We start from the raw sequence: 23,408 nt of genomic DNA, 5'->3' as shown, positions 1-23,408 counted from the left end.
AAACTAAATGAAACAACAACAAAAATAGTCCTCTGCCCCAATCCTTTTAGTTTACAATTGATGGTAAGGTTATTCAGACAAGCAAATTTTGCTAATAGGTTACCAGAAGTAAATTACCTTAGACAATTAAATTATCCTAAGCCAGATGAAATGCAGATATGCAATTTCTCATAAAGGTCCTTGAGAAATTTGTCAAATTAATCTTAGATAGTGATACCAAACTATTTTAGGCAAGCTTCAAGTCTGCCTAGAAAAGTCCTCTCCTTGTCAAAGGAGAAGTCGATGACATTAAAAACAAACAAACAAACAAAAAAAAAACCCTACAGATCTAAAAAGAATGTGTTAAATATATGGAAAAAAGAATGGAGTCTAACTGCTGTCCCTAAGGTTTTAAGATACATTATCTGAACAGATGATGAGATATTTGTATTAATATCAAAAATCACAGATCCTTAGAACCTCAAAAGACTATATAGATTTTAAAGAAACTGAGACCTCATTCTTGACACCTATTCCTAAAAGCAGATCTTTTAATAGAAGAAAGGAGCTCTGTTGTCTGGATTGGTCATTTTAAAGTTAAAAATATTATTACTTTCATTAATATTACTGATTTTAACATAAATATTCTCCGTATTTGTTTTACTACTTTTTTTTTTTTTAAGATTTTATTTATTTGAGAGAGAACATGAGTGGGGGGAGAAGCAGAGGGACAAAGAAAAGCTGACAACCCACTGAGCAGGGAGCCCTCCATGGGGCTTGAGGGGCTCAATCTCAGGACCCCAGGATCATGACCTGAGCCGAAGGCAGATGCTTAACTGATTGAGCTACCCAGGCGCCCCTGTTTTACCACTTCTTTTTTTTAAAAAGATTTATTTATTTATGATAGAGAGAGGCAGAGACACAGGAGGAGGGAGAAGCAGGCTCCACACGAGGAGCCCGATGTGGGACTCGATCCCAGGACTCCAGGATTGTGCCCTGGGCCAAAGGCAGGCGCTAAACCGCTGAGCCACCCAGGGATCCCCCCCCCTTTTACCACTTTTAATGAGGTTTTCGAACTACAAAAGTATAGCACATATGAAAAAGAATTAAGAACGAGACACTATAGGCTAATGATGATTATGCAACCAAAATATGGACAATTTAAGTTTCTAAAATATTCAAACTGCAGGAAAAAAGGCCATTGTTATAATGACGGTTTTTTTTTTTAATTTTTATTTATTTATGATAGTCACAGAGAGAGAGAGAGAGAGAGGCAGAGATACAGGCAGAGGGAGAAGCAGGCTCCATGCACCGGGAGCCTAATGTGGGATTCGATCCCGGGTCTCCAGGATCGCGCCCTGGGCCAAAGGCAGGCACCAAACCTCTGCGCCACCCAGGGATCCCATAATGACGGTTTTGATTTACCAAAAACAAAATCCTAAACATCAAAATAACAGAGTTTAAATTAGTAAATCTTCCTACTTTTAAGAGTGAATATAGATTATATTAGTCTCTCATAATCTAATTATAAAACAATCTACTCTTCCCTTCAAAGTACTACTAGGGTAGAATATTCATCTTTTAAATCAAAGTCAATAAAAAATACTTTCAAGAAATTTACAAAGCTGAAGTAGAGATAATTGCTTTAAAATCCACAACTTGAAAATTTCACATGAGAAAAAATGTTCAAAAACTAGAATTCAGAAACCTTAAATAATATACTTTGTATTTAAAAGAACCACTGAGTATACTAACTAGCTTGTAGTACTTTTCATATGCAACTAAATTTTAAAATAATTACCCTGGTAAATCTTGGTTCATAATCCCTAATGTTCTGGAAATATTTTTCCAAGAAATGTGTCATATACAATCAAGAAGAAAGTTATTATTAAGATACAGGAAATAAAACATGTTTTTCAACTCACATTTTAATGTGTGACACAGAAATAGAGACAAAAGGGATGAGAAGTAGATATAGGTAAAATGAATGCCATTGAGCATCCTAATCTTCTCTAGTTACATTTTATAGTAAACTTTATTTTTTTTTTTTTAAAGATTTTATTTATTTATTCATGAAAGACACACAGAGAGAGAGGGGCAGAGACATAGGCAGAGGGAGAAGCAGGCTCCATGCACCGGGAGCCCGACGTGGGATTCGATCCGGGGTCTCCAGGATCGCGCCCTGGGCCAAAGGCAGGCGCCAAACCGCTGCGCCACCCAGGGATCCCCATTTTATAGTAAACTTTAAAAAAAAAAAATCTATTTCCTTGAAATGTTTGTTGCAACTTACTTAGTTTTAATACTGAATGTAGAAAAATGTTCTACCCATTTTATTACCTTAAGTTTACATGGTTCAAGTTTATATTTTTATATTCACAGTAAAAAAAATCACTCCTAATTGGGCAAAATTTTGTTTCGGTTTGTTTTCATTAGAAATGCTTATCACAATGGCATAGTTTTCTAAAGAGATCTACATTTGAGAATTCATAATTAGGGATAACAGTTATTGTAGTGAAAAACAAAATAATATAAATGTAAAATGATCAATTTTCTTATGTTTCAACTTGTGCTATGTTGTATATGCCTAAATATGACATAATTATACTTAGTATTCCACAAATAACTTCAATGATTTTACACAAAAAATTGAGCTTTTCCTAAAAAATGTTTTAATCAAATATACAATTATAATAAAAATTCTATACATAAATTATTATAAAGGTGAAAGTTGACCGATATTTATCTTTCCCCAAATGGCTTTACTTGTTCTAAAGCCATACCACAGAAATAACTGACATTTTACCACAGAACAGTATGACATCTAGATTATAGATTTCACTGGTTATCACCTACCCAGTTTTACAAAATGTTTACGTGTTGTTTGGCTTAAAAACACGAAGTTGTTTCAAACGGATGATTTTTTAAATTAAGTTTCATATTGAATATAAAATCATTAGATGAGTTTCTGGAAAAAAACCTTTGAAGGTACATAATAAACATTCTTTTTTGATCTAGCCACTTCTCCATGTTATATGCCTTTTAGCCATTTGCCTGCTTTTAGCACCCTCTGCAGGTGAACCAATACAAATACATAACTTACATGTCATTAAAAGCAGCAAAATAGAACCTTTGTAGAAAGGGTATAATGAAGGTGACTGAAATGTAAAGAAATAAACAAATTATACTTTCAAAAATTATATTTTCCTATTTATGAAAAATACTGTAAGTTTATTATCTGATTTACTAAAACAAGACAAAAGTGTGCGTGTATATCTTTGTATTTCAAAGATCAAATGCTACTCTCATCATGACCATGCTACTGACATACAGGAAACACTAAAATGCAATGTTGAAAACGTTACAATTTGAAGATCATGCCAAGAATATCCAAATGATAAATTACTTGCAAATAAAATTAAATCGTCAACTTACCATCTCTGTTGGACAAGAGACATACCAGGCCACTGAGGCATGTGTCAGTGACTTCTGAGATGTTGGTTGCACATCTGCCTATCGTTTGAATAGTGGCTGCTGCAAACTGTTTATCCTGGCTTTTCACATAGGTCTAAAAAATATCATTTCAATTAGTTTATACTTTGGTAATATCAAGTAAACAAAAAGATATTAAGCTTTGTAAAAAAAAAAAACAAATTTTATAATATGAATATTCTCATTTATATGCACAACAGGTCCAAATGATGACTTAGCTTAATTTAATTTTGTTTTTTTACTTAAAGAATGTGCCTATAGAAGAGGCACATTTTCAAGCCAGGTTCATTCACCTGTGGCCACAGAGGCTTGTGACTCCAAAACAGATAGTAGGGAGCAGTCACCCAAAGACAGCAATTAGTTTAAGTGCAAGGTTGAAAGAGATGATGAGAACTCTCTCTTTGGAGGTTTCAGTTCATTTAACCAGCAGCATCTGTGAATCTATGAAAAAAAGGGTTGCTTTTTCAGAGACACTAAATCTAAAGTTAGGAGAAGAGGAAATGGACAAAAATACTATGACAAACATTTTCAAAATGGTATCTGAATGGTAGTAAAACTATAATAGCTACAATAAGCAGTATTCCAATAGACTTTTAAAATACTCAGTTTGTAACAAAATACCAGACTTTTGAAATAGATTTTCTTTAAAAGAATGTTTTAAAAACATATTGTAAACTATGTACTTATATAAACTTAAAAAGAAATCACTAACTTAATAACAACAGGAAGTTAAAAGATCTTCACAAAATTTACTATAGCTGTAAAGAATTTCACTTTGATTATAACTTTCCTAATTTATTTTTTTTAAGATTTTATTTATTTATTCATGACAGACAGAGAGAGAGAGAGAGAAAGGCAGAGGCACAGGCAGAGGGAGAAGCAGGCTCCATGGAGGGAGCCTGATGTGGGACTTGATCCCGGATCTCCAGGATCACACCCCGGGCTGAAGGCAGAGCAAAACTGCTGGGCCACTGGGCTGCCCTAACTTTCCTAATTTAAAAAGAGCTTTTATTGTTTATAGAAATTAACATGCTTTATGTGTATAAAATATAATATATATTTATATATTACAATGTATGTAAACAAAATTTAAAAGCCCATTTTCAACTGAATTTTTATTTATTTATTTTTTAGAAATAAGCTTTCCTCTCCATGTGCAGCTCAGTCTCAATCTGAAATCAAGCATCACATGCTTTATTGACTAAGCCAACCAGGCAACCCTCAACTGAAATTTTTTAAAAAAAAGATTCCGAACCTCAAAAGAGAAGTACGTAATGTAGAATTAACACTATGGTTATTTAACATACCAAAGAGGATGTATATTTAAATGGTGCCAAAATGACAAATGGAAGAGAAAATCTAAGAACATCTAAAACCATATGGATTTTGTGAAAGCAGTACCAAGAATAGGATTAAATACTGAAGAAAAAAATTAAATTCTCTTAGTTCCATGTAGGAAAGATCGATTATATTTAAACCACTTTCTAGCTGATGACCTAATTTTCTCAATTAAAAAATATGTCTTGGGACACCTGGGTGGCTCAGCGGTTGGGCAGCTGCCTTCAGCTCAGGTCGTGATCCCGGGATCTGGGATTAAGTCCAACATCAGGCTCCTGCTAAGAGCCTGCTTCTCCCTCTGCATATGTTTCTAACTCTCTCTCTCTCTCTCTCTCTCTCATGAAAAAAATAAATAAATCTTAAAAAAATAAACATAAAAAATATATGTCTTTAGAAAAATTCTGTTTTACTCAAAAAGTTTTAAGTAAGCTGGTCATACCTATAAACGTAACCCATAAACCACACAAATAAGGCACAAATGCTGACAGTGATAAAAGTAGATACATAAAAAAAGAATGTATTAGAAAGTCTAACTAAATGATGGACTTTATTAAAAATCCTAATATTAGATGAAGTGGCTAGACACCAATATTTTGAAATAGGTCCAGTGTGTCTCCTCTGTACAACTAAACAATGCTATAAAATTGCCTGAGATGCACCACCTACATCCACAGTAAACTTAACATAGCAGGAAGCTGATAGCAAAAGGACACCCAAACAGTTTACGTATAATAAGAAAAGAGACAAATAGAAAGACTGAGACAAAAACTACTTAAAAAAAAAAAAAGCAAATTTATAAAAATGAAATAGAAATCAAACCCAATTAATGTTCTCTAGGTATATATTACTTGACAAGAACTTGAGATACTGTATTTTCTGGCATATATAAATAAAAGACGACTGGGTATCCAAAACATTCTAATTTATTTTTTAAAAATTTTTTATTTGCAGGGGAGGAGCAAAGGGAGAAGGAAAGAGAATCTTTTTTTTTTTTTTTTTAATTTATTTATTCATGACAGAGAGAGAGAGAGAAGAGGCAAGACACAGGCAGAGGGAGAAGCAGGCTCCATACAGGGAGCCTGATGCGGGACTCGATCCCAGGTCTCCAGGATCACACCTCAGGCTGCAGGCGGCACTAAACCACTGCGTCACCGGGGCTGCCCAGGAAAGAGAATCTTAAGCAGGCTCCACACCCAATACAGAACCCAACTTGGGGCTCAATCTCACAACCCTGAGATCATGACCTTAGCTGAAATCAAGAGCTGCATGTTTAACCAACTAAGTCACCCAGGCACCCTAAAACATCCTAAGTTTACAAGGAATACTTCTAGAAAAATATATAGCATAAAAGTACAGTAATCCAGTTATAAAATTATAAATTATAGGCATGCTATAATATTCTACTACTACTGTTAAATGTATAAGGTCCCCCAGTTAAAAAAAATACAATATTTATGTAGCTAAAAGGAAATTTAATATAGGTATATAGGAGGATAATGGCAACAAAATAAATAAAATCCATAAAAGTGGAGAGTTGACAAAAACTGATTTGTGTGTAGCATGTGGTATATTTTTACTAAGAAAACTGCTGATGAGATACACAATTTGTAATATTAATATTAGGTTTTCTATTGCTATCATTAACCACTAAGTGTCCAGAGCTGACCCCTCCATCTTAAAGGGCATATACCCATGAGGTAATTGTTAAATAATACTTTTTAAAGGGTGCATAGCTGGGAGGCATCCCATCCATAGCATTAATGGTTTTTAAAAGTACAAAACAAAACAATGATAAAAAAACATCATGACAGGAGCAATTGGACACAATCTAAAAGAGTGATAGGTTAATTAAACAGGACAACCAGATGAGAAGTGAAACCATTTTCAGAATGCAGAATATGGAATGGACTAGTGATAATGACAGCCCAGAGATATGGAATCCTTCCCAATAACATAATTTAAAGATAAAAAAGTATAGTTATAAACTACTCCTTCAAATTCTATGAAAACATGAAAGGGACTACTATTTCATTTCCCTTAAAATTTAAATTTGTAGTTAATGTTTATGTGTAGAAATTTATAGATTTCTTTTCTCGATCTTGTCCCAAATCACTGTTTTATTTAACACAATTGCCTACTTGTGAATTGAGAAAGATGTATAGTTCACTGTACACTTAACAAATGTTTTAGAAGTTATTTTATAATTAGCACTGTATACAAACCTGAAATTCTCGAAGCAGAGTTGATATGTTGGCTTCATTTGCCAAGTTTGTCAAAATTTCAAGCTACAGTAGAAAAAAAGAGATAGTAACATTGTAAAACACAAATAAAAAGGATTAATTTAATAAAGACCAGGCATTTCACAGAAAGGTAATTTTTGTTTTTATTTTTATTTATTTATTTGACAGAGAGAACAAGACTGAAAGAGAGAACAAGCAGGGGGAGCAGCAGAGGGAGAGGGAGAATCAGACTCCCCACTGAGCAGGGAGGCCAATGCAGGGCTGGATCCCAGGATCCCAGGATCATTACCTGAGCTGAAGGCAGACACTTAACCAACTGAGCCACCCAGGTGCCAACCTGCAATCGACCAATCGATCAATCTGTCTATTAATTTAATTTGATAGAGAATTTTTGTTTTTAAAAGAAGTCACATTGTTACAAATGTTGTGAGGCATTATACCCTTCTGGTGAAGTTTGTCTTCCTACATTTCCAAATAGAGAACAGATAATTATGTAATGCTTCAAAACAATTAGGCAAAAGAGAATCCTACATCTTCCCTGTTTGTCCCAACTTTACAATTTATATCTAATTAAACAATTTAAGGTAGTTTGGCACTTTTATTCCTTTATTAACAAAGTTAGAAAACAACTTGCCCATGTAATATCTCTGTTTTCCAAATACCAATTAATTCTTTTGACTGATTTGTTCTCATTCATCCTACCATTCCAAACACTTGGGACATTTTAATTTCTTCTTCTGGATTCACAGTTATAAGAATATGCAACTGAAAGTCTATCTCTTGGACTCCTGGGGCTCAATGGTTGGCTGAACACCTGCCTTTGGGTCAGGGTGTGATTCTGGGGTTCCAGGATCGAGTCCCACACTGGGCTCCCCATAGGGAGCCGGCTTCTCCCTCTGCCTCTGTCTCTGTCTCTGCCTCTTTCTGTGTGTCTCTCATGAATAAATAAAATAAAATAAAAGTCTATCTCCAATAGGCTCACTTAAAAAGTTTCAGTTCTTTCTTGTAAAAAATATTCAAATAATCTGAAGGAAAGCAAGAAAAAAGAAAAAAGGAACAGAGAACAGATGGGACAAATAGAAAACAAAACATAAGATGTGTGTGTGTGTGTGTGTGTGTGTGTGTGTGTATACAGTCATATTAGTAATTACATTAAAAATAAATGGTCTAAACACTCCACTTAAAAGGGATAGATTGTAGAAGTTCTTTATATATTTTGAGTACTAGCCATTTTTTAGATATATGTACTGGGAATATTTTTTCTCAGATTATAGCTACACTTTGCATTTTATTTTGAAGAAAACATTTTCATTATACAATTTTTAAAAACAATCTTAAATATATAGAAAGGGTAAAAAAAAAAACTATTTTGATCTGAATCATTTGAGAGTTGCCAATGTGACACCACATCATCCCCAAATGCTTTATGTATATTCCCTACAGCAAGGACATTGTCCTATAGAACACAACAGAACCAAGAAAAACAAGAAATTAACACTGATACATATATGCATGCAGTCATCACTCCCATTTAAGTTTCACTAATTATCTCAATCATATATAATAAAGGGATCTAGTTCATTATCACACATTATGTTCAGTTTTATCTTTAGTCTCCTTCTGTCTGAAAGTTTCTCAACCTTTCTTTTACCTTTACAAGCTTGACAATTTTGATAACTACAAACCAATTATTTTCCAAAATATCCTACAATGTGGAGATATATTTTATTTTCTTAGGATTACATGCAGTTTCCATGTGAATAACCAATCATTCCAGTATTCTTCATATACATGGATCTGTTTCCATGCTTTCTATTCTATACTATTTATTTTTCTAAGTATCATATTAATTTTCACATCTTTATATCTCTAACTACGTTCTATAATGTAGTTATTACTCCCTGAACACTCTTTCATAATCTGTTAGCATTAACTGTTTCTTTCTCCTATTCCCAAATCCACAACCTCCTATTCAATCTACCAACCAAAACAAAAAAGTTCACAAAAATATTTTTTTAAGATCCACTCAAGCATCATCCTTCCACAAGTCTTCCATAAATCCTAAAGAATTAACCCCCTCTTTCTGTTCTGCCCAGTACTCAACTCAAATCTCTATATCACTTAACAAACACATAGTACTAAAATTATCTATTTACACGTCTGTCTCCTTCAGTATACAATGTGTTATTCAAGGTGCAGGGAGTATGTATAAGCTTTGTATTATTAGGATGCAGCATAGTAACTGGATATAATAATAAAGTTTAGAAAGTATAAGGAAAATCCCTAAATGTGTTTTTTAAAAAGTAGGTGTCCATTTTGCAGATAATAGAAGCTTTAGCAGTATCTTCAAAGTAAAGATGTACTAAAGGTACCAGAAGAATAAAAGCATGCATACCTTCAGTATTTTGATCATAGTTGGATCAGTTGACCTAACATAGAAACTCTTCAGATAAGGTTCAAACATACCCTAGATTATAAAAATAAATATATAAATACATTTATGGCACTAATACATTCATTTCTCTCTTGAATTATATGTTCACAATGTACATACCTTTCTCTGAATTGACATAGTTGCTATATTCTGTAGGACAATATACTGCACCTCCCTAAAAATTAAAGGAGATTTTTCATTGGATATGTTTTCCAATTAAGTGCCCTTATGTAAACAGTATATTAAACAACCAAAGAAATCAGCAATAAGTTTTATATTGAATTCAAATATAATATTAAAAAGTTTCAGGTAAATCTTAGATATTTAAAAAATAAATAAATCTTAGATATTTATGTCTTCTTTTTAAACACACTTTTCCTATAAACTACTAATAAATAAGATTTGATTCATCATGAGGAAAAGTTAAAATCTCTTTTACAATTCTGTGTTCCTAAGATGTAAAAGCCTATACTATAGCTGCTCTGAACATACTCAAGGAAGTATTCTTAAGGCTAATGGAATAAACATGACCATACAATTAATATAAACTCTTAATTAGATGCTCATTGTGTCAGTTCTGGCCACTGTGATAAGAAAGATTAAAAAAAAAAAAAAGTCCTGTTATTTTATGTCCAAATATATTAAGAAATGAAGGTAGAACTGGATCTAGTATAAAGCTTCATGTGAAACATACATTCCAGATCCTTCTCATAACTTTTGAACTAGCTACAGAAAAGAAAAATTACTGAACTGATAAAAAGGAAAAGAATAACTATGTATAAAGACATAGGAAAGAATAGGAACACAAAGGATCTCATAATGACAAAAGTCAGTCTAGAGCTAAGCAGTTAGTGGTGCTATAAAGACAAAAAGAAACATGCATCTTCCCCCCCCCCAACTCCATTAGCAAAAGTAAGCACTCAATGAAAGAAATTTTATATTTAAAGTAACTAATTACAACAAAATACTCAGGGTAAGCTAAAGAATTGAAACTACGTTATAATTTTTAAAACACGGGAAACAAAACAACCACAAAAATCTGATCTTAAACTTTGCCAAAATATTTTCAATCCCTTTGGGTTTGAGTTTAAAAGAAATTTTATACTTATCATGAACTTAGAGATAAATCGCATAAAAGGCTTTTATGATGATCCCTTAAGTATGAAACCTTATAGACAGAACACAGAATCATGTAATAAATGTCTGAAAGACAGATTACATTTGTTCAAACATTACTTTTAAAGGAAAAACAAAATCAAGTCCTACCTATTACTACGAAGTAAACGCACTAGTGATTTAGAAATAATGCCAACTTCAGATTTTGGTGATATGTGCCAATACAGCTGTGCAACTGCCATAACCACCTAAAAGGTAAAGCAAGAAAACAGTAAGAACTATGAACATGGGAGCACTCTACAGTTTCAAAGTACATTTCTCTTACATATATTGTTTTCTTAACTCCTATAAAATTCCTGTGAAGTAAGATGAATATGTTGCTACCCTTCCAAGCAGGCTGAACAGTGTCCTCCCAAGAATTCATGTCTACCCTCAGAATGTGACCTTACTTGGAGGTAAGAGTCTTTGCAGATATTACTAAGGTAAAGATGGAGATGAGATCACACTGGATTAGGGTAGGCCCTAAATCCAATGAGTGTCCTTATAAAAGAGAAAAGAACACAGAGAGACATGAAGAGAAAATGTAAAGGTGGAGGCAGTGACTGGAGTGATGAATCTGTAAGCCAATGAATGCAGAACTGCTGGCAACCACTATAAACTAGCAAAAAGTAGTTGCTTCCTTAAAGCCACCAGAAGTAATCAACCCTTTGATGCCTTGATTTTGGACTTTCAGCTTCCTACAAAGTATGAAAATAAATTTCTGCTGTTTTAATTCACCTGATCTGTGGTAATTTGTTATGACAGCCCCAGGAAACTAACACATCCTCAAAAAAAAGAAAAGAAGTGTTATCAGAAAAAGGATGTTAAATGAACTACACAAACTCTATCAGCCAGTATATAGCAAAGCTTTACATAGCACTCCAAATCCCAAACTCTTAATAGTGTTGCTGTTGCTTTGAGATTGGGAATATTTTAAAAGTTGTAAGCATATCTTTCCAACTGAAGCCCAGAAGTAACAAGTAAGCTTTTGAAAGTTTAAAAAATTGGTACATTAAAATTATAATTAAATGACCTCTGTTAAAACAATCCCTCTAAAATAGCAGCATTTGAAATAATCTTTTTCTCCAAAATGCAGAACTTTAAAACTAGTCTTTTCTTCAAAACCACTGTAAGAGTGATAGGAACTTCTGTCATAAAATTTAAGAGTACTGTTTCCTCGACACACCTCTATACCTAGATTCAAAGTTCAAAAGACCAAACTGAAACATTATCCAATTCAACCTGTGACAAATGCAGAGATAGAGCTACACTAGTTCTATCATCTTGACTTTAGTTCAGAAAATATATTAATATTACCTTCTGCTTGTTCTATAAAGTTCTAACAAATATATGGTGGGAGTTTTACATATGCTTAAAGAGTATGCAATACCTAAGGGTGCTTGAGATAAAAGGAGTTCCTTCCAAAACTAACAAACATTAAAAAAAAATTGTTTTTTATTCTATATATTTAAGAAACTTAAAAAAAAATACAGTTCACAGAGTCCTAAATTTACTATTCTTGGCACTTTGCTGCACTACTTTTTACAAGGATGATTTATAGCTTTCAGATACTACTTGAGAATTAGAGGAATGTAAAGATATTTTATTTAACTGTGATCCACAAATAGACAGTAATTACAGAACAAAATCTCTTGAATTTAAAATCTTATAAAATAAGGGTGCCTGGGTGACTCTACCTGCCTTCAGCTCAGGTCATGATTCTGGGGTCCTGGGATTGAGCCCCACATTGGGCTTCCTGCTCAGCAGAAAGTCTGCTTTTCCCTCTACCACCCCCACTCACCCCCCTTAGGCTCGCGTGCGCTCTCTCTCTCTCTTTCTCTCTTGCTTTCTCTCAAATAAAATTTTTTTAAATGAAAGCTGAAACTTAACCATAATGTATTTTAAAGAAATTAAACCTTTTTCTATTAAAAATAGTCCAGTGCTACTGGCAAAGAGGTAAACTTACTTTCTATTTGTCACTTTTTAAGATTCTAGATGGCTCAGTATGTCATCTCTTCTAATAGATTAATTAGGGCACTCCTTCACACCCACAGGAGGTACATACTTTCCTTTTTCCCTAGTATTTACAAATCTAAAAGTTTAAAGTTTTTTCAAAAACTGGAATTTGAGGGCAGCTCCAGTGGCTTAGCGATTTAGTGCTGCCTCTGGCCCAGGGTGTGATCCTGAAGACCAGGAATCGAGTCCCACGTGGGGCTCTCTGCATGGGGCCTGCTTCTCCCTCTGCCTTTCTCTCTCTCTCTCTCTCTCTCTCTCTCTCTCATAAATAAAAATCTTTTTAAAAATCATAATAAAAAAATAACTAGAATTTGAAATTTATAGTCTAATTTGTAAAAGCCAAAAGCTCCCATATCATCAAAGTCCAAAATGACTAAAATATACAAATAGACCTTCTACAGTTAAATTATGGGCATTCAGGATAAAGTATATCCTATAAGTAATCTTTTATTCCTAACTACTCATACCACTGTCACCTTATCCACACTGTTAAAATAGCCTCCCAACATTCTGCTGCCAATGTCCCTTTACTCCAACTCAATCTACACAGCACTGATGAACTAAGTTTCCTGAAAAAAATTCTCAGTCTCTCCTTTAACTATTAGTAAGGCTAAAACAAGGAAATCCACTCACAATCCTTCAAGTCAACCTTTATATGTATCTAGCAGCATCATATTAGCAGGATACCAAAATATATTGGAACAGAAAGTAAACTACCTCTATTTGGTATACAATCAAATAAGTAGGGAAAAAAATACAAACTACTTCTATTTGTTTCACCATTCAAGAAAATTTTTGATCAGTAAGTATTTACACTATAAATTCAATTCCCAAGACAAAGATAAATAGTCAATTTAGGTTGCAAGTTACAGCTACTTAAATACAATCTGGCCCAAGCTGGCCTCACTAAAATATAACCATATTTTATAACATTAGTAAAATAGTATTTTTTATTACTGTGTATGGTTATTTTAAAATGATATAGAAACTAAATTACCAGGTATAATATAAAAACTTCCGCTAATTACCAAGATACATATACAAAACTCTAAGCTCTAAATTTGCAGGCATTGGAAAACTTAAGATAACTCAAATAAAATTCCTCATTTTCAAAGTTTTTATTAATTGAACAGAACAATTAAGAATATTTTTTAATTAAAAATATTTGAAAACTGTTTTGCTTGACTCCATCAAATGTTTAGATATAACTTCCAGTTAACAGGTAACACAGAGAACAGAAGAAAAAAAATAAATAGCATTATAAGGAAGGAAAGATAAAACCCAGAACATTTCTGCAAAGACTTGAGAGGTTTAAGAGCTATAATAACCAGGTACCAAAAAAAGAAAGGGGGGGAAAAAAACAGGTACAATAGATAATGGTTTAAATTATCTATTTATAAAAGATAATTTAGGGATCCCTGGGTGGCGCAGCGGTTTGGCGCCTGCCTTTGGCCCAGGGCGCGATCCTGGAGACCCGGGATCGAGTCCCACATCAGGCTCCCGGTGCATGGAGCCTGCTTCTCCCTCCGCCTGTGTCTCTGCCTCTCTCTCTCTCTGTGACTATCATAAATAAATAAAAAAAAAAATTAAAAGAAAAAAAGATAATTTAAAATAAATTGGTATTAAATGAGAAAAAACTTTATTGAAATAGACAGGACTGACTAGGCAAAAAAGGTTAAAAAGTACTATGTACAGTATTATTTTTAACATGATTTAAAAAATATGTATGTGTAGACATACACATGTGAATATATGTATATTTATGAAGAAAAAGGGTCCAGAAGAAAATGCATCAAAACATAACTGACTTCTGAGTGATGGGAATATGTTTTAATTTCTTTAAAGTTTTGCTAGCCCTTATTTCCTAATTTTTTATTTTGCCCTTGTTTTCTTTTGAAATATAAAGTGTATTTAAAACAAAAAGATGTAAAACAAAAACTGAGGACTCAAGTGAAAGTGATTTTTAACGCTACTCCTACCAGTTAAAATTTATTATGTATGTGGTATTATACTAGACACTTTCTTTATATGTTAGTCTCTTAAAACTCTTATTATAGTTTCATATGAATATTATGGACTGATACCAGATTAAGTACTCTCAACTACATTCACATAAGAGAGAAATATGCACAGTCTTCCAATACAGTGAAACCTGATTTCTTGGTGTATAACCAAACAAATGATCCATTAGCACACTGAAAAATCATTTACTAAACTTACAAACTTTTAACCACTGTTTAAAAGAATCTGTGAATTATTTCTTATAAGGGTTTTAGCATACCGCTGCATTCCTGCTCTGAAGCAAAGGCTTTGTATTCCGAATTAAAAGTCTATGGTCTGGATCCATAGCATATGGCTTCTTCCTTTGGTCAGTCTTTTCCTTCTGTTCATCATCAGATTCATAGAAGTTCTTTTCATTGTCTTCTAAACCATCATCCTATAATAAAAGACAAAGAAAACTTTCTTTTTAACATCTATAGTCATGAGAGTATTTTACTGTAGGATATTACTGTTGAAAGGAATTTGAAAATATTATGCTACCTGTATAAAAGAAACACCTTGCTTTTTATCATATTTTATAACTATATTTTAGTGCTATAAATAGAACTTCTTTTATATTATATAGTAAACCTCTGAAAATATTAAATCCCCATAGATATATCCATAGCTGACCAAAGGCATAACTTGACCATGAGACTCTAGCAAAGCCTATAATATAAGATTACCTAAAACCTGTGAACTAATTCCTTACATTATCAGTCACTCTGTAACTGGATTAAATGATCAAAAACATTCTCATTCAAAGAGAATGTTTCAACTGCAGCACACATATAAGAAATCATAATAAAACTTGACAGGTTAAAAAACTAGAGATTAAGTACATCCCTATGTTGTCAAGAAAGACTCAGTTTGATACTTATGTATATCCACAGGGGTTGATTCTATACTTTTACTTTGTACTTTTAATTTGAGTTCATTGTTAAATCTGCCAATAAAATCTGCCTACAGGCAGTCTTAAAAACAAATAAAAAGCATACAAAGACAATAATTTCTACCTGGATCCAGTTCAAGGACTGTTTAGAGGTAATTTTTGTTACTAACTACCTGAAACATAACTTTTCACTTCTGAAAAGATGGAGTAGATGTACTTTTCCCTATTCCTCTATATACAACTAGAAACTGGAGAAATTATATAAAAAATAGGAAAGGTAAGAGAGAAGAAAGACTGAACATGGATCTCAGGACCCAAAGAATGAAACAACAGTTAAATTCCTTGGGGTTTCATTTTTACCACATATATCAAAGACTGAGAAGCTAATAAGCCAAAAATACCAACCAGAGATAAAACAAGCCCTCCAAAAGCCTGATCTCTGTAGCCAAAAGGACTCAGAAAAAGAAAATCCAGCAAGACTTTTTTTTTTTCCAGAAAATAACTACTTTACTGCAACTACCAATAGAGAAAAAACTAAAGTCCCATTCCTACCCCTATCAGCAAAGGTGGATGTAGGAGCCTACACTTCCAACCTTGCCATGCTGTAATAAGATGCTTCAATCATCCCACTGGAGTGATATCAAAAAGGCCACCATAGCCAAGACTTTAATTTCCACCAGGAGATAACAAGGCACCTCCATGGTATCAATGAAGACAAAGTGAGGAACTTGCACATCTAAGTCTGCCTATCAAGAACAAAGTGACCTTATCCCTCCCCACTGAGCTAGTGTAAGAAAATACTGAGTGAACACTTGAGATTTACAGCACCACCACCCAGTGGTACCAATGACACTAGTGGAAGAAACATGTAGAACAGCTAAGGGGCATTTCTATTCCTCCCAGACTGTCAGTCATCAGGACAGCAAAAACAACCTCCCTGGTGTGTCAATGGAGACTGAGTGGGGAAACTGGACTTCTACCATGACCTGGCAGTACTAAGGCAGCACATCCCCTATCCTTCTCTAATGCAGGGTATCAAACAAACCCAGATAAAACAGAAGATCTAAATAAAATCCAGAATCTCATAATAGCCAAAATATCCAGGTTTCAATAAAAATTACTCATCATTCCAAGTACAAAGAAGATCTAAAACTGGATGAAAAGAGATAACCAGTAGATACCAACACTAAAATGACAGGAATATTAGGATTATCTGATTAAGATTTTACAGCAGTCATCATAAAAATGCTTCAATGAGCAACTAGGAACATTCTTGAAATAAATGAAAAATAGAAAGACTTAGCAAAGAGTTACAAAGTCTAAAGAAAAAAAGTAGGATATATAAAAAATAAAAGACCAAACAGAAATGTTACAACTGAAAAATACAGGAATCAAAACTAAACAATGGCTAAATTCAAAAGCAGTATTAAAGGGACAAGGGAACCATCAGTGATCTGAGCCATAATAAAAGAGAAATTGCCCATTATGAACAACAGTGAAAAAATAGACTGAGGACAAAGGAAAAACAAAAAGAAAAACACTCCCCCTCAAAACAATACAGACCTTTGAGGACTTGCAGAACTATAACAAAATAACATCTATTGTCATCTGAATCTTGGAAATAGAGAAGAAAAAGGGTAAGGTTGGGTGACTATTCCAAGAAATAATGACTGAAAAGTTACTATATTTGGAAAAAGAAAAAAAAAACACTTCAGATTGAATAAGGTGAGTAAACCCTAAAAAGAAATCCATAACAAAACATATTAAATAAAACTAAAGACAAAAAGAAAAAATCTGGAAAGCAACATGATAGAAAAGACACTGGAGAGGTGGTGGTAATGAATCAGAGCGATCAGTGATGAGGATAAAAATGTAAATTCAAGAACTACTCAGAAGTTGAAATCAATAGGATGCAGTGAGTGAATGTGAAAGATGAAATAGGAGCACTTAATGAAGATGTCCCCATTCCCAGCTTGGATAATCAAGCCACTAATGATGTTATCAAGTAAGATAACTGTGTGTGTGTGGGGGGGGCGGGGGTAAGAATCTCTCTTTTTCAAGGCTGTTTGCTATACAAACACCCTTAAAAGATAGTCCAAAAGAAAACCTTAAGCAGAAGAGCTGCAAAAATGAAGACAATCCATGAAAAAACATCTCCCAGTAGTTTCTTTTTTTGTTCATGAATGACCTGTCCCTATTTCTAAGTGAATCTTCTAAGAATTCACAAATTCCCCCTAACAAAACAAAAAGTATAATTCGTGATCCCTAACCATTTTTACTTCAACATGGCAGAAGAGTTTTTAAAACAGTTACATAACTAAGTAAAGAGTTTTAAACTTGACACCAAAAGCACAGCCCATAAAAGGGAACATTAATAAATTGGATCTCATCAAAGTTAAAAGTTCCTGCTCTATGAAAAACTCTTAAAAGGAATTAAAAAATTCTAGACTGTCAGAAATACCTGGAACCATACATATTAATGACAAAAGACTAGTATCCAGAATACAAAGATAACTCCTAAAACTTAACAGTTAAAAAAATTTTTTTCAATTTAAAAAAGGGCAAAAGATTATCATTATGGACTGTACTGCACTTCTGACTCTACAAATTCACATGTTGAAGCAAGTGACCCAAAGCCAAACTAGGGCCTTTAAAGAGGTAATTAAATTTAATTGAGACCATGGGGGAAGGGGGGGCACCCTAATCCAACAAGACTAGTGTCCTTATAAGAAGAAAGAGACAGACATCAATTGTGGCACACACATACACACACACACACACACACACACACACACACACAAAAACCCATGTGAGTACACAGTCAGAAGACAGCCATTTGCAAGCCAAACATAGATGCCTCAAGAGAAAGCAAACTTTCCAACACCTTGATCTTGACCTCCCAGCCTCCTGGAAGAAGTGCGAGAATGTGAGAAATAAATATGTTAATCAAGCCACCCTGTTAGGTATTTCATTACAGCAGTGCTAGCAAACTAATACAGACTTCAACAAATAATTCACCAAAGGACATATTACAAAACGGCAAAAAGCACATTATCTATTAGGAAAACACAAATTAAACTAGAGCAACATTAAGACTACACACATATCAAAATGGGTCTCATCTTATATAAAAACATCGTGACACCACCAAATGATAGTAAGAACACAGAGGAAATAGATCACTTTATATGCTGGTGGTGACCATAAAAGGTTACAACCACTCACAGTTTGGCAATTTCTTACAAAACTAAGCTTGGAATTATAATACAATCTGGTAATCGCACCACTGGGCATTAATCTCAATGGAATTGAGAAAATTGAGTGGAAAATAGAAATTTATTCTCATACAAAAACCTGTACACAAGTATTCATAGCAGCTTTATTCCTACTAGCCAAAATGGAAACAACCCAGATGTCCTTCAATGAATGAATGGTTAAACGAATGGTAAATAAAATGGTTAAATATTTATACTATGGAATACCACTCAGAAATAAAAAGAAACAAACAATGATACACACAACAACTTTGATAAATCTACAAGGAAGTATGATGAGTGAGAAAAATCCTAAAAGGTTACATACTGTATTATTCCACTTATATACCATTCTTGAAATGATAAAATTATAGAGAGAGAACCAATTACTGATTGCTGGGGATTTAGAGGGGCAACGTTAAGCACAGGGAATGAAGCAGGTTTAGAGATGCAATGACAACATGAAGGATCTCAGTGATGGAAATATTGAGTCTTGACTTTATGAGTGTCAATATCTTACTAGTTTTGCAAGACACTGCCACTGGAGGAAAATAAGCATAGGTTACACCAGACCTGTATTCTTAAAACAGCATGTGAAACCACAGTTATCTTAAATTAAAAAGTTCAATTAAATAAAACTAAAGAGAAAAAAAAAGTCAACAAACTAATTATTCCTTTTTTCTTTCTTCTTCTTTTTTTTTTTTAAGTAGGTTCCACTCCCAGAGTGGAACCCAACACCAGGCTTGAACTTGTGACCAGGCAGTCTAAGTCAATAAATTATTTAAAAGCTATTTGTATATATTTGTTCATTGTTACAATAATAAAAGACATGATCTTAAATGTTATAGGTTAATACCACTTAAAGAAGTATTTTTCCCTTGCCAAGTATGTGCAGATAATATACAATCTTTACTTAAATATTGACTTAACTATCACTGAAAATACTTTTCAACAAAATACAACTATTAGGTTTTTAGAAGCATATTATTTCAACATTTTTAAGATTCATCATAAAAAAAATCTTAAGAAAGACTCCAAACACAAAAAACACAAAATAATAATACTCTCTGGAAACAAAACGAGTTTTTTAAAAACGAAGTAAATTTTAAAATAAGTAAACGAGATATTGTAACATTATCATCTTTCTTTGAATGCATAATTCAAAATAAACTACAGTTGATCCTTGACAACATGGGGCTTAGGGGTACTAACCCCTACACAGCTGAAAATCTGAATATTAACTTTTGATTCCCTAAAAACTTACCGACTAATAGCCTACTATTAATCAAAGCCTTACTGATAACATAAACAATTAACATATACTTTGTATGTTATATGTATTACACACAATATATATTACACATATGTGTAATATATGTATTACACACAATAAAGTTAACTAGAGACAAGAAAACGCTAAAAAAATCATGAGAAAATACATTTATAGTACAATACTGTATTGAAAAAAAAAGTCTAAGTATATGGGACCTGCACAGTTCAAACCTGTGTTGTTCAAGGGTCAACTGTATCTTCCAGTCCTGTAAGGGCAAAAAAAAAAAAAAAAAAAAAAAGGAGGGGGGACTATATTTGCATTTATTTTATGCAGAATTTACTTCTGAGCCATAAGTTTTTGTTTTTTCAGTTTTTTCTGAGATATCTTTTTCTTCTGTGCAACCTGCTCTGGTTTAGGAACAATCCACTCTTTTTCAGTAAGGATCACCTCAACATGGCAGGGAGAGCTCTTATATAGGTTAATCCAACCAAGAGCCCTATAAATTCAATGCCGCATCTGAGGGTCTTTGTTCACCAGAATTTACATCTGAATCCTTAAGTTCAGTATTACTCTCCACATTGTAAAGCATGTACAGTAAAATTTCAGTACTCTTTTTGGGTCACTGACCCAGTGTCCAGCCCCACTGTTTGGCCTGGGCATACCTACCAACTCCATCACTGTAGTGATGGAATGGCACACATTGCTTCTGCAAAGTGACAACTTTCAGATATCTGATGGCTTTTCAGATGCATAGTCTTGATGGCCTGGGAAGTTTCACAAATGTGTCCCTAAGGTGAACACGAGGATTTGAACCTTCTGATTTATATGATTTTGTAGGGTTTAATGGGCTAAACAGCGAGCCACTTTCAAAGATCACCTCAGGCTGCTTACAGGAAGAGATGATCCACTTTATCAAATGAAAGTTGAAACTCTAACCTGAAATTGATATATGATGAAACTGCTGTGTTAACACAATCTAACAAGCAAAATCTTCAAATGCACATAAAAAGCTACTAAGCACTTACTCATTCCATTTCTCCTTCATTATTAATATACTTTATTTATTAAAGTTCAATTATATTATTTTAATAAAAGATATCCTCGCATTGCTTAATTAATAAAGGAAGGGCTGATGTTTTCATGAGGTTAATGAATGAGATAAGGTTCCATATAGAATGGGAACCAATCTCCAATAATTTATATCTGAATCTATGCTGCCGCTGGCTATATTTTCACAGGTGTTCAATCCATCAGAACAGACATCAGCCCAAAGAGAATGGAAGCTACATGCAGACAACCAAAATAGATATATACTACTCATAACACCACTTCCATAACAGCAATGGCTGGCAAATTCCTTGACCTATTCTTGTGTTAATTTACTCATCTGTAAAAGAGAATAAAAGCAGTACCTGTATCATAAAAGTGTTTATAAAGACTGATTACTTTAGTGGAGGTTATACAAGGCATTCTGTGTCTTCTGCATATTAAACACTCAAGTAATAGCTATTATCATTGCTTTTATTAAGACATTTTCTTTCTAGGAACCATTAATTTACCTCAAATCAAATATACCAAATTGCCAAATATAAAGAAAAGTTTATCCCTGAAATTTCCCTCCATAAAGAAATTGTCTCATATATAAGAATTTAAAAATATAACATGAGGTTCTTCGACAACTGTTTATTTTCTGATCATGATGTACTATTCGGAGAAGTCATTATAGAGAAACAACTTTAATCAATGCTAGTTATATTTTTTTAAAAAATGCTAGTTATAGATGCTTAAAAGAAGTCCCAAACTCCAGTGACAAAAATGTCTTTTTTTTTTTTTTTTTTGAGATTTTGTGTATTGGAGAGAGAGAGAGAGAGAGAGAGAGAGAGAGAGAGAGAGAGAGAGAAAGCACGAGCTGGTGAATGGGCAGAAGGAGAAGATGACTCCCCACTCAGCAGGGAGCCCAATTGGGGACTTGATCCCAGGACCCCGGGATCATGACCTGAGCTGAAGGCAGATGTTCAACCGAGTCATCCAGGTGTCCCAAAAATGTCATTATAAATAAAGACTTTAAAGCTCACTTTAGGGCAACCTGGGTGGCTCAGTGGTTTAGCGCTGCCTTCGGCCCAGGGCGTGATCCTGGAGTCACAGGATTGAGTCCCACGTCGGGCTTCCTGCATGGAGCCTGCTTCTCCCTCTGCCTGTGTCTCTGCCCCTCTCTCTCTCTGTGTCTCTCATGAATAAATAAATAAAATCTTAAAAAAAAAAAAGCTCACTTTAAAAACAAGTAATCCAGGATTACCGAATTCTGCTTCCAGTAATAGCTAAAGAGACAAAACATGAAATATATCTGAAGGCACTAACAAGTAAAAAGAACAGTGATGAATTATGTAGGCAAGACCCAGAAGTAGCACATCTAGAAATCCGACTGAGATTTGTAATTGCTTTTCCCTAAAAACATGCGCTTAACAGGAGGCTGAGAGGCCTATAATTGAGCAGAGCTTTCAGCAGATTCACAAAAATACAGAAACAAAAACTAGACATCAAGACACATCAAAAAGCAAAATTCCTACTAACTCTCATGATTCTTTAGTTTAAAAGCCTGAGAATCTTAAAAGTGAATTAATTTAATTAGGTAAATAAATTAATAAATAAAGCCTTTTAGAGAATAAAGATGCTAAAATTAAAGCCCAGCTTTTTAATCATCTCAACCCATAACTAAAATGACAAAGTGAATCAGATTATTGATACCCTTACCCTGGTAATATTCCACAAGCAAACAAAAATCTATAATCCAAAGCTTCAAATTAGTTCAACAAATTTTTATAAACTAAAGAAGGAAAAGAAGGGAAGAAAAAAGAAAAGGTAGTGTCTTTAGGGTAAGGATTCAGTTTCCATTTCAAAAGGCAAACAGGATATTAAGTAGAAAGTGGCAAAAGAGGAGCTTCTGAAATATATGTTTCTTAATCTGAGTACTCAATACATATGTGTATTCATTTTGTGAAAATTCTGGTAAAGAAATTTGCTTCTGCCACATGGACATTATACATTTCTACTTCAATAAAAACTTTTTAAAATGTGTATATAAGAAAAGACAATGATGTGAATACAAAACAAGAAAAAATACAAATAAAAAGAAGTTAGATAATAGGGATTAAAGACAAAAATTTAACATGGGCTGTAAAATAACTATAGATTATATGCTCAAGGAATTAATGTGGATAAGATCAAGCTTTTGGAAAGGAATTCAACACTATTAGTTTTTATATAAAAGTGACATTAATTTTTTAAGATCATTTCGATA

General features: G+C 33.5%; 1 protein-coding gene across 4 annotated transcripts in view; it reads right to left on the bottom strand.

The window, feature by feature from the left end:
* The window catches only part of AP3B1 (adaptor related protein complex 3 subunit beta 1), a 261,798-nt gene that overhangs the window by 135,253 nt on the left and 103,137 nt on the right, over positions 1–23,408 (bottom strand). For all 4 annotated transcript variants that reach the window (XR_003234954.2, XR_011997056.1, XM_025998266.2 and 1 more), the window contains exons 8-13: positions 14,933–15,088; positions 10,747–10,844; positions 9,601–9,655; positions 9,442–9,513; positions 7,029–7,091; positions 3,412–3,544 (exon numbers count right to left, since the gene is read on the bottom strand). Coding sequence is in view for 2 of the 4 variants with exons in the window: in XM_025998266.2 (XP_025854051.2) it covers positions 3,412–3,544; positions 7,029–7,091; positions 9,442–9,513; positions 9,601–9,655; positions 10,747–10,844; positions 14,933–15,088 (577 nt within the window). In the remaining 2 variants the exon portion in view is untranslated. The remainder of the gene's footprint in view (positions 1–3,411; positions 3,545–7,028; positions 7,092–9,441; positions 9,514–9,600; positions 9,656–10,746; positions 10,845–14,932; positions 15,089–23,408) is intronic.

Source organism: Vulpes vulpes, chromosome 14 (assembly GCF_048418805.1).
Source record: "Vulpes vulpes isolate BD-2025 chromosome 14, VulVul3, whole genome shotgun sequence".
Classification (NCBI taxonomy): domain Eukaryota; kingdom Metazoa; phylum Chordata; class Mammalia; order Carnivora; family Canidae; genus Vulpes; species Vulpes vulpes.
Note: the sequence above shows the minus strand (reverse complement) of the source record. Positions and strands in the feature narration are given on the sequence as shown.